The following is a 13,205-nucleotide window of genomic DNA, read 5'->3' on the forward strand; positions in this document are numbered from 1 at the left end:
CTTTGTGGAGCATGGGAGCCTTACCGCACGTCGGTATGTGGAGGAAATCCTTCTGGAGCATATTGTGCCTTTCGCTCCGTTTACTGGTGATGATTTTACACTAATGCACGACAATGCACCCCCACATGTTGCGAAATTGAGCAACAGTTCTTGGATGAAACAGAGATTCATGCTATGGTTTGGCCTGCTCGAAGCCCCGATTTGAATCCCATTGAGCATGTTTGGGACCAGCTGGGGAGAAGAGTCCGTCAGCACTATCCAGAGACCCTACAGGACCTACAGAACGCCCTCCTGGAAGAATGGGAGATGATTCCTCAACAGGACATTACCGCATTAATCAGGAGCATGCCTGAAAGGTTGAATGCCGTCATTGCTGCAAGAGGTGGCAATACACGCTTTTGAAGATGCGAACAGAGGTCCCCGAGATACTCTTCGAGGTCTGTGAAGTGTGTAACATTAAGACAGAATGCATTACCTTTATGAGCTTACTCAAAATTTCCTTGAAATGTGCATCTCTCGCTTAATTTGTTCAATTTGTTTAAAATCGTCTTTTCTTTTCATTGTTAGACCGTTAGATGGGACAGTACCACAATATTCCATCATAAGATGGTGGATTAGTGTCATAAAAGTGTCATAAATTAACAATAAATTTCCGTTTTTGAAAGAAATTGAAGTGTTGTGTTTTTCGTGCCGCTCAGTGTATTACATCCTTGTGTAAGCTATAAAAATTTTGGTATAAGTTTCTTCAACTTTTAAATCATTCAGCATATTCTTACGAAAATAACCTTCTTGTTACAAATATGTCAACAGACTTTCTTATGTAAACTTTGATGAAATTACCATTTGCATGTCACCAAAGATTGGTCATCACCAATTGACAGAGTCCCTGCTTACGTCTGGACAATTGCCCTATTATACACTGGTCAAGACTACAAGCAATTTGTGAATTTGACAGATTTTGATGTTAAATATTTCATAACCTATAATCAACAGTGCACATCAGTTTTGTCACTTTTATGGGTAAATAGTATAATATTGAAGCCTAACCTCAGCTGTTTTTGAGTGTATTAAGATTCCAATTCCATACAGTATAATATGTGATAAGTTACGCCAGCTGTAACAAAATGTTTGAATGTGTATACAACGAATCATTTGAAAACATTAAACAATTTCAACAGATTGTAAATGTATTGACATTGTATTTTAAATATTAGAATACGGTTTTACAGGTTGAAACTTAATTATTATTTTCAATATGACGACGTAATATACAAAAGTTTTAATATTTAAGAGGTTTTTCAAAGCTAATTAAGGATAAGTTTGTCAAAGGCAAACCATAAGTGTAAATTCTAAAACAATGTTATCATTTCACCTTGTAAGAATATTTATGACTGAAGATGTTCAAATATGAACAAAATATGACCTATGTTTTAATATTTAAGCAATAAAATAAGGATGAGATCCTAATTTTATAATTGCTTTTAATGTATTGAATAGGTGGATACAAAAGTTTTATTGTTTCTCCTTTAAATAGACTTTCAATACGGAAAAATGAGGATAGTCTCTTGCAACAGGAGTACTGTGCGATAGGCGTGTGCCAGTCTACCTCAAATCAAAAGTGTACCGTATCATACTTCGTCCAGCAGCGTTGCATGAGGCCAAGAGCTAGCCAGTCACCAAAAACACTGAATGCCCTCTGCACACCATGGAAATGCGCATTTCAAGCAAAGGAAAGGGGGAGTGACCAGTTAGATAGCGGACCACATAACCCTCAGTCATCAGCCGACCCTTCACAACCAATAATCATAATAATAAAATAACAACAGCAACAAGAAGAAGAAGAAGAAGAAGAAGAAGAAGAAGAAGAAGAAGAAGAAGAAAGGAGGAATCAAGGCAAACAAATTAAGACTTTCTGTAACAGTTTTGTCATCACTGCAGCAAGGTGCCAGACAGACAATGCTGGTACATTTATAAGTCTCAAAATTTGGAACAGTTTTTGTTGTATGTCCGTCGCTCCCTTCTCGATCCGCCAGCCAGCTACACGCGTGCCAGTGTGTTATTCTTCGAGTCTCGACGCGCAGCTCTCAGTGCGCGTGCCTGGAACGTCGTGTGTGCTATAAAAAGGAGCTCCTAGTCTGTCCATACGCCCACTGACCCCGGTGTCCAGCTCCAGAATACACCCTACGTCGAGCACGGAGGCTACTCCTCTTGAAAATGTGCTTCGGCCAGGTGGACTGAATTTCTGGCAGTAAGAGGTCTCACCTCGGGTCACCGCTCCTCTTGCCTATTCTGCTGTCCATGCCCAGTCTTACCACTATCATTCCCTAGCTAATGCAAGCTCCCATTATCAACTTAGTTTTGCTAAGTAGGAACTCTTCAGTCATTGAACTTACGTTAATGAACTCAGACACTTCAACAAGGAAGGACTCTCTGAGATATTTACGTCAGTGCTTCTGATAGTTTTCGACTATCAAGAACTTTTCATGTCACAAGGACTATCTTTCCGAAATAGTAGTGAACGTGAATACTCCAACGTGTATATAGTGTACAAAGACAGACTCTTTTTCCAAATTCATAGTTCAATTTGCTTCGAGATAACTTTCAGTTTTGTTAGTGTAAATATTGTAATTTTACATGTGAAGTAAATAAAGAAGTTGTGTTTTTGTAAACCCAACCTTGTTTACAACAGTTTTTCTCTGAGCCTGAAATGCATTTTTAATTTTCTACTGACTACTAAGCATTCATTGATATAAAATAAATTTTAAAATAAATTTTGAAACAAGCAAATTATGTTAAAATGTTCTGGGATGGTACTCTTCCTATAAAAAAGTAGCAGGATGGTTTGAATGTATTTTATGAAGTAACTGTGTACTATCCCATCTCACCTCAAGTACTACTTATACCCTATGAATTTCAGAGGTAAATCTGAAAGATCACTTAAATAATCCATCAAATCTTCAATTATACTTGGAAGAAGAAGAAGAAGAAGAAGAAGAAGAAGAAGAAGAAGAAGAAGAAGAAGAAGAAGAAGAAGAAGAAGAAGAAGAAGAAGAAGAAGAAGAAGAAGAAGAAGAAGAAGAAGAAGACTGGATAAATCAAGGCAAATAAATTAAGACTTACTGTAACAGTTTTGTCATCAGTGTTTTCAATGATTCTCCTTCTCCTGGGAGAATTATGAGCTTTGTCAGTTAACAGCTTCTTTAACGGTTGAGCTTGATGTAACTCAAACTCTCCATTTCTTTGAACATCTCTCTGTACTTTCGCATGCAGATCTCTCTCTTCCTTCTCCTTATCTCGCTTTGGGCAGCTACAAACACGCACCTGCATAATCCGACGTCCAATGACTTCACCACTGCAGAGAAAAGCAATATTGTAAAGAATACAAATAATATGCATAAATAATACAACAATGTAAGTAATGTAGCTATGCAAACTCGTGTCCTCATACAGAGGTGGTGCAGCTCTTTTTTAGGCACACCCCCACTGGAGGTGAGCTGCATGCACCGTTTCAACCATGTACCAGCCCTCCTCCCATTCTTATATTTCTGGCAGCTGACCCTACCATGGTGTGCAGACACTGCCAGATGGACTTTTGGCAGCTGCAAAATGTGTCTGTTTCCCCATATTAGGGGCGGCCTGAAATCCTGGCAATATGTATAAAATGCCTTTGGGTGTGGCAAGCCCATTGTACTAACAGCCTATAAAATGACTAAGAGTGAGTCGAGGCCTTGGAAACTGTCAGGACATCCCCGAAAGCGACACGCGTTTCCTGGTGTTCTTGTCTTGGGGGAACTGTGAAAAGTGGGCAACCAGTGATCAAGATTGCAACCATAAATATCTTGGCCCTTAATGGCAAGACAGAAGACCTAATAGAATACATGGAAAAGAAGGACATTGAATTGCTGGGATTGAGTAAAACCAAGTGGAAAGGAAAGTGACAAGAGACTAAAGAAGGGGTTTCAGTTGTTTTGGAGCGGAGGTGCAAACTGCAATAATGGAATACTGTAAGTTTTATTGTGAGGGAAGACTTGGTACAATACATACATAAGGTCTACCAGGTAAATGACAGAGCCATAAAAATCAGACTTGTCTTGGAGAATGGAGTGCAAGATTTTATCCAAGTGTATGCATTTCAGACAAGTAATGCTGAAGAGAGTCTAGAGGAGTTCTTGGAGGAACTGGAGAGGCACATCGAAGATAAGGAAGTGGTGATAATGAGAGACATGAATGCCCACATAGGAAGAGACAGGCAAGGCAAAGAAGAAATAATTGGTCCTTTCAGTTAAGGAAATAAAAATGCAGGAGAGCTACTACTAGATTTTTGTGAAAGCAATGGATTAATAGTAGGCAATACGTGGTTCAGAGAGAAGAACAGATATGGATGGGGACAAAGGAGAACAAGAACAATGATTGATCTGATTTTAGTTGAGAGACAGAAACGTAGACAAGTGTAAGGCCGCGTGCACACCGAGCGCGTTTCGCATAGTGTGTCGCGTGTTGCTCAACGCTAAGCGTCATGCTAAGCATAACCAGTGCTTTGTTCCTAAGCTAGGTGTTCACACCATCTGCGCTTTGCTGCGCTGAACGCCTACCTTACAGCTAAGCGAAGCGCCAGACAACGCGCAGTGTTGGTTAATTGCTTAGCGTTACCTAGCTGGTTCTGAAGATATGGAAAAAGAAATTCATGCAGTGTTTCAAAGAGAAGACATATGGAACCCAACACACAAAAACTATAAAAATGTAACTGTTTTGCAAAATAAGTGGACTTAAGTATCTACAACAGTTTTATCGCATTCCTACAGTAAACACATACAGTAATATTACTTCTACTGTCACACTTCAATGAACTTAACATTGTGACAGGATGAAATTGCGTATGGATTTTAGTGTCGGAAGTGTCCGAGGAGAAGTTCGGCTTGCCAGGTGGAGGTCTTTTGAATTGATGCCAGTAGGTGACCTGCGTCGTGATGAGGATGAAATGATTATGAATACACAAATACAACCCAGCCCCCGTGCCAATGGAATTTACTATTTATGATACAATTCCCGACTCTGCCGGGAATCGAACTCGGGACTCCTGTGACCAAATGCCAGTACGGTAACCATTTAGCCATGTAGCCGGACACTTTGTGACAAAGTGCATAGAATCTCTAAAACTCTGTCATATCGGCTTATAATTTTGCCAATGGAGGGTGGTAACGTGAAGAATATCACTCTGCAGGCTAGTAGTGGGCTTGGAAGTAAATATTTCTGTTTATGAATTATATTTGTCACACATTTACTCCACCTTTGTTACGATGAAAAATTGTGTATGCTAATTGTAACAATATTGCAAAATACTATTTATAATTATTATATAAAGAGCGTAATTTAGCCGGAAATTTAATTTCCACGTATTTGCTGCCCGGTGCTCCTAGACAATTTGGAAAATTGAATTTTTCTCAATACTTCTCTGCTACTTGTCGCCACATTTCAGTTGCAGGGTTTAGAAGGTCAAAAGTATTTTTTGTCACTCTTAAGTAATCAAAATTTATCGCGATAAAATCTTGCATCGATGGAATTCTCCTAAAGTAATTCATTCTTCATTAATTTCATGAACCCACTTTCGATTCTTCTTTCTAATTTTCAACTGTTTCTAGTGTACTTGGACAACGGCATTAGTTTATGAGCACCCTAAAACGCCTTGTGCTAAACTAAGCTGAGAACACGGCGTAGAGTTTTCGGTGTGAACAGCAAGCACGCCTCGCGCTATGCATAGCATATCACGCTACACGCGACACACTATGCGAAGCGCGCTCGGTGTGCATGCAGCCTAAGATGTGACAGCTATGCCAAGAGAAGATTTTGAAGGAGACCACAAACTATAGTAGCTAAATTAAGAATTGGCAAAATAGTGAAATTAAGAGAAAAGAAAATAAAGGTATGGAAATTAAAGGAAAAGGGAACACAATGGAAGTTCTAAAAAGAACTGGAAAATAAAAAAAATACATTCCTAAAGAAGACGTTGGTAGTGTTGAAGAGGAATAAGCCAAGTTCAAACAAGGTGAAATGCACAGAAGATACATGTGGTGAAATATTAGGGAAAAAAGAATGAAAAGAAGATACCCTAATGGAATAACAAAGTAAGGGAGGCAGTGCAAGAAAAGCAAAGAGCATGGAGGAGATGGATAGGAGGCAGAAACATGGAGAGTAGGCAAAAGTATCATGAAGTAAAGCTAGTGGCTTTACGGCGCACCGACACAGACAGGTCTTATGGCAAAAAAGGGATAGGAAAGGGCTAGGAGTGGGAAAGAAGCGGCCGTGGCCTTAATTAAGGTACAGCCCCAGCATTTGCCTGGTGTGAAAATGGGAAACCACGGAAAACCATCTTCAGGGCTGCTGACAGTGGGATTTGAACCCAGTATCTCTCGGATGCAAGTTCACAGCTGCGCGCCCCTAACCTCATGGCCAACTCGCCCAGTCACGAAATAAAGAAAGCATGTCAGATGATTGTACAGGAAGAGAAACAGTAGTTCTGGGAAAACTTCACAGAAACCTTGTGAGATGATGTGTTGTATGGATTGGTTAAAAGCAAGGTAAACAGGAGGGAAGAAACAAAATTAATAAGGACAGATGCAGGACAAATTTTGACACAAAGAGAGGATATTCACCAGTGAAGGGAGGGGTATTTTGCTAAATTAATATCAAATTGAAAGACCTGGAGAAAGAGGAGGAACATGAGGAGGAACTGGTAGAAAACAAAAAACAAAATGAAAACATAACCACATTAGAAATAGAAGGAGCTAAAAAGAGGATGAAAAACGGCAAAGCATCAGGTGTAGATGAGGTAGCTACAGAGATATGATGATGATGCTTCTTGTTTAAAGGGGCCTAACATCTAAGGTCATCACCCCTAATGATACTAGATGGACGACATGATATGATAATTAACTTTTTAAAATGTATCCACTGACTAGAATTTAATAAAATGAAGATGAACAATGATCGTGAATTTAAAATAATCAGCGGGTCTAATTCGCAATACCCTATTTTCAGTAAAATGATAGCTTATGGTAGAATAAGACATTGCCTTAAAATGCAATAATATATCATGCAAATTTCTATTTTGAAAAACATATTTGAATACACAAACTAAAAGAGTCAAATTAATAAAACGTAGTGAACAATAATATAAAGACTAATATGAAATACTACGTTTATATGCGATAAAATAAACCATTATCCCTCGTGAAACAGATGATGAGGTCTGCTGACTGCTCGTCAACTTGCAGGATGAGGGAGATGGTACTTGGGAGTTTTGAACTACGGCGCAGATCGAATCAAGTCCACGCACTCCGTAAGGATAAGTACCACGGTAAGATGATCGCCGCAAGTACACACCAGAGGGGGTTCTCCTTCCAGTATATAGGACTGTGGTACTATACCGTAGCCGATCCGAAAACGACATAATACCACCGCTTACCTCAGAGAATACCATGGTTGATGTAGATGTTGATTCCCATAGGGAACCTAAAATATTTGTCCTGAATGAGTAAATTTATAATACCAATATAATGGTCCGTTATTGGACATCATAAATTTTCCAGCTAACTCATTCTTGGTTGCCTGTGTTTCGCCCTCGTGTGCTAAGTTAGGCTCATCAGTTGGGACACCACCCAAGACGCAAGGCTAGTGCATACCGTGGAGGCCACTGCATAGGCTACTTGAAGCCACCAGCAGTGCCAATGCACTATGAGAGCTATGTCTCATTTCCAAAAATTGATGCCTGCCTGGCCATAAAATGATGTAGATGTTGATTCCCATAGGGAACCTAAAATACTTGTCCTGAATGAGTAAATTTATAATACCAAATACCAATATAATGGTCCGTTATTGATTCCCTCAGAGAAGCCCAACGGAAGTCCCCCATATCTTCGTTGTATCTTTTATCGCTTATTTGGAAGTGGAGTGGCCTCCCAACGGGACATTACCAAAACTCTCAGCTGAGAGTGAATATCATTTGCTGGAACTTTTTCAGGGAACGGGGGCAATGTAACAGCCTCCTTGGGAGCGTTATAAGCTAACTCGTGTCCCTCTACACCCATGTGACTTGGGAGCCACATAAACGTGATTCTGATGCCGGCATCCAAACACCCAGCAAGCAGGTCCTTGATCCGCTGCACCAGAGGGTGTCAAAGGAAACATATAACAATAGATTGTAGTGAGCTCAAGGAGTCGGTACACTGCAGAAAGTGACGGCACTCATTGGACAGCACGTACTGCAGAGCTTCACAGATAGCATAGAGCTCTGCTGTGTACACACTATAAACTTCTGGTGAAGGAATTAGAAACCGCTCATGGTCAACAACGAACGCACAGCCCACTTTCGTTTCTGCCCATGAACCATCCGTGGAAACGACGACTGAATCTGGATACCGGCCAAAAACAGACAGGAAGAGCCTCCGATAAATCGAAGGGTCCGTGTTTTCCTTCGGGCCAGTGAGCAGATCCAGGATTATTTCAGGCTGTCGTATTATCCAAGGAGGTACCCACTTGGTTTTCTGACAGGATAGGGAACCGAAGGTACATCAAACAATCTGTGACTGCTATCCAAGCATATTCCAACCGACCACATTGCTCGAGGATAAACAGCGTACAGCCAACGATTTCCATTGTGGAATATGCAAGGATAGCTCGGGTGAAGTGGCATCTGTTGCAAATTAGCAGCATAGGACAGAAGCATTTGCTGGCTCCTCCGGTGTAAAGGCGGCACACCAGATTCAGCAAGCAGGCTAGCAATGGGGCTTTTACGAAAAGCTCCCATTGCCAACCTAACCCTGCTGTGGTGGATGCTATTCAGATTCGCAACGACGCTTTGCCTTGCTGATCCATATGCTGCACTGCTGTAGTCTAACCTGGATAAAATATTTGCCCTATAAAATCGCAGGAGGACCATGCGGTCAGCTCCCCAATTAGTGCTGCTAAGAAACTTCAAAATATTCAACTTCTTAGTGCATTGCACTTTTAACTGCTGCACATGTGGCTCCCACAATAATTTGCTATTAAAAAGGTGCCCAAGAAATCTGTAAGTATCAACCACGGGAAGAGCAATGTTCCCTAAATAAAGCTCAGGATGCGAGTGAAGCGTGCGCTACCGGCAAAAGTGTACAGCATAGGTCCTTGCAGTTGAAAACCAAAAGCCATGTTCTGAAGTCCACTGTTCCAGTCTCCTAATAGCTTGCTGTAATTGTTGCTCTGTGACTGCCATATTGTGTAAGCTATAATGCAGAGCAAAATCATAGACATTTAGTTACGGTATTACTGCTGAACCAGCAGCAGCGACAATACCGTTTATAGCAATCGCGAACAGAGCAACACTAAGAACAGATCCCTGTGGGACTCCATTTTCCTAAACGTGGTATTATGAATATGCCCTCCCTACTCGGACATGGACTTGACGGAGGGATTAAAAATCACAATAATTATCGGAAAGTTACCTCAGAATCTCCACTGATGCAGGACTGAAAGGATACCAAATCATCATGTGGTATCATAGGCTTCTTCTAAGTCAAAGAAAACAGCAACCAAATGCTGTTTGCAGAGAAATGCATCCTTTATAGAACTCTCCAGCCATACCAAGTAGTCAGTGGTCAAGCAAGCGGCTTGAAAACCACATTGGTACTCGGACAAAAGTCCTTGTTTCTCCAGACACCACACAAGTCGGCAATTTACCATCCTCTCAAATAGCTTACACAAACAGTTAGTAAGACAAACAGGTCTGTAATTTCCTGCATACTTAGAGTTTTTGTCAGGCTTGAGGGAAGGAATAACTATGCCCTCTCGCCACTGAGATGGAAACTCACCCTCTATCCAGATTCAGCTGAACATACAAGGGAAATATAACAGACTATCCTCACTAAGGTGTTTCAACATCTGGTTATGGACACTGTCTGGTCCAGGAGACGTGTCCTTGTAAAGCACCGTGGCGCTGCGGAGCTCCCACTCCGTAAAGGGCACGTTATAGTCCTATGAAGCATGAGTGGCAAAAATGAGGTGATGATGTTCTGCCTCCCGTTTTAGAGTGAGGAAATCACTATGGTAATTCCCAGAGCTAGACACATCTGCAAAATGACTGGCTAGATGATTAGCAATTGAGAGTGGTTCAGTGACGATTTAAGTCAAAGTTTAGTCCACACTTGAGATGACTATGTATGTGACGTCATAAATGACATATATCTCTCCCACGAGGCTTTCTTACTCTGCCGAATAAAAACTTGCACCTTAGCACAGAGTTTATTTTAATGTTACCAAGTTGGCCACAATAGGCTGTCTACGTTAGCGTTTATGAGCGCGATGGCATTCTTTGACAGCTGCTGCAATTTCTTCGTTCCACCAAGGAACGAGATTTCCGAGAGAAGTCCCTGAAAATAATGGAATGGACTCCTCAGCAGCAGCAAGAATAACTTGTGTTATGTAAGTTATACTGCCATCGATGGTCCGCCTGATCATGTTTTTGAGGACAGCTAGCGATATGAACTTTGGCCAATCAGCATGTTTAAGAATCCATCAAGGAGGAGCCTCAATGGATTTCTGTTTCAACAAAGTAAGAACGATGGGAAAATGGTCACCGAAACATTGGAACCAACGTTTGGCTGCACAGACTTATGTCTATGTGAGAGTATGTGCCGTAAGATACACTGAAATGAGTTGGTTCAAATGTATTCATAATACATAAATCCAGGTCTCTTACTAATGTTTCCAACTCTATTCCCCCGGGGCAAGGCGTTTCAGGTCCCATATAAGGTGATGGGCATTAAAATCTCCTAATAAGAGGAAGGGAGGTGGAAGCTGATCTATAAGATCAGTGACATCATTTATATTAAGAGACTGGCCTGACGGAAAAGTAAACATTACACACTGTTGCTATGACAGGCAGCGGAACGCAAACTACTACAGCCTCCATCAGGGTTCTTAGTGGAACCTCTTCGCTGTAGGTATCAGAATGGACAAAAATGCCAACACCACCGGTATCCTGGTTATAATAATGTCGTTTGCCGAGTATAGTCGAAAATTTCTGAAGACCGTATGATGAACTGGTCTGAGATTTGTTTCCTGAATGCCGACTATACTCGCCGAATACTCACTAATCAGCTGGCGCAGCTCAGCAAGATGTCTACCATAACCATTACAATTCCATTGTAACAGTGCTATAGTGGGTGTGGACTTCTGAAGTTTACGTTAGCAGCAGTGAGATGCTACCTAACCTACACTCACATCTCCACCCGAAGATGGAGATAAATGCACGCTTTGAACTTCTTTGACGTATTCCAGGGGGCAGAGTTTCTTCCTACAAGGGGACTGCGCAGGTTATCCGAAGGAAATTCTGCTGGCGCAGACTTAGACCCTCCAGGTGGAGGGCGTGAGACCCCATTCCTAGGAGAGGTGGAAGAACGCCTTGTAAGGGTCTTGTAAGGGCGATCTTCTTTCCCACCATCGATTCTTTAGACGTGCTGGGATTTAATTTTCCAGCCCTAGTCGATGATGCCGCCTCCGCTGGCTTAGGCACGGCTTTCGCCGACCTAACCTATACAAGGCTAGGAAAACAACAGATAGGGAATCTGCCACCTAGGCGACTGCCCTAAATGCAGATCAGTAGTGACTGAGTGAAGGAGACAAGTGCCGGAGTAGGTTTCTTAACTCACAGGAGCAACTGCCGCCTTGGGCACAGCGATCTTCTGGGAAGGTATTCCAGTTGTAAATGATGAACCTGGGAGAGACTGTGCTAACACGCTGAAGTCTAGTGTCTTGGCCGGGGCATTCAGATAATTAAACTTACGGTGCTCTTCCTGGTAGGAAAGACATACCTGCCAACTTTCAAAAAGAGAAATTCAGAAGATCCTAAAGCGGAAATTTTTAACAATACGTTATGCGTAGCAAAGTCTTGAGACATAATGAAAAAAGACGGCAAGTGGAGAGATGATAAACAATACTAATACACGTCAAATATATGTTATGATCACCCATGAAATTAAACACTTACACAAAGTTACATCTTGAGGAATGCTCAAGGAAATTAAGCAGAATATGCCTCCCTAAAAGACTAATAATATTGTTTCTTAGTTGAACTCATTGCGAACATCCAAAACGATTCGTCACACAATTCCACGAGTTTCAGAACTACTGCCAATGTTACTCACACCCCACACACAAATGTGCTACGAAGCACGATGCCGTTACTAAAACTGTTATATATAAATTCACAGCCTGCTACTTTTCACGGATTTCTTTTACTTCAAAATCACAGCCTGCTACTTGTTTGGGAACATCTCAGTGTATTAGTAGCAGCTGAGGTCGAACAGGTGAAAAAAGCACGGTGATAATCGGTGTGATTATTGTTATATTTACTGGCTGAATTTCAAACACTGCATCTCATATTACCAGCTACTATTGAAAGCCAAACCCAATTTGACCGCAGAAAGCGAAACCAAGCGCAGATATTCAAAATCCGTACAATAACGTTGTTCATCCATACAACCGTACACCACACTCAAAATCCGTACATTTTACGGTAAAACCGGAATACTTGGCAGGTATGGAAAGACCATCCAGGGTCTTGATCTCCTGGATCTTCTTCTCGCTCAGGTATACCGGACAGTTCCAATCTCAAGGATAGTGAAGACCAGGGCAGTTAGCACACCTACATGGAGTTGTGCACTCTTTTGCGCCAGGAGCTTCTCTTCCATATGTACCACACATAGATGGATTCGAACGACATACCATGTGTCCGAATCTCTGGCATTGATAGCGTCACATAGGAGGCGGGATGTATGGTCTCACATCGCAACGATAGGTTGTTATCTTGACTTTCTTGGCAACACTGACAATCTGAAGGAGAATATGAACGCACCTGTGGCAACACCTTCACCATTGTCTTTGCATGTGATGCGCAGGAAGTGTGCCACGCCACGGTGCTTCATGTCTTCCATCAATTCAACTTCAGTGTTCAGAATGAGATCACGGTGGAAGATAACTCCACGAACCAGATTCAAATTTTTGTGCTCTTCCACTTTGACGGGAATTTTGCCAAAGTGGTCGCACTTAAGCAACCGATCTGCTTGGAGCCCAGTGCTCGTCTTAAGAAGCAAACCAGCATTGCACATTTCTTAAGATCCTCAAGTTTGCCGTATACACCTTCGATGTGTCGACTGAAAAGGATTGATTTGACC

At 41.6% G+C, this 13,205-nt stretch overlaps 1 protein-coding gene across 1 annotated transcript in view; it reads right to left on the reverse strand.

Moving 5' to 3' along the window:
* Positions 1-13,205, reverse strand: part of LOC136865584 (cellular tumor antigen p53) — a 98,237-nt gene that overhangs the window by 12,592 nt on the left and 72,440 nt on the right. The window contains exon 5 of the mRNA XM_067142416.2: positions 3,121-3,352. Within this exon, the coding sequence (XP_066998517.1) occupies positions 3,121-3,352 (232 nt within the window). The remainder of the gene's footprint in view (positions 1-3,120; positions 3,353-13,205) is intronic.

This window comes from Anabrus simplex, chromosome 1, assembly GCF_040414725.1.
Source record: "Anabrus simplex isolate iqAnaSimp1 chromosome 1, ASM4041472v1, whole genome shotgun sequence".
Lineage (NCBI taxonomy): Eukaryota > Metazoa > Arthropoda > Insecta > Orthoptera > Tettigoniidae > Anabrus > Anabrus simplex.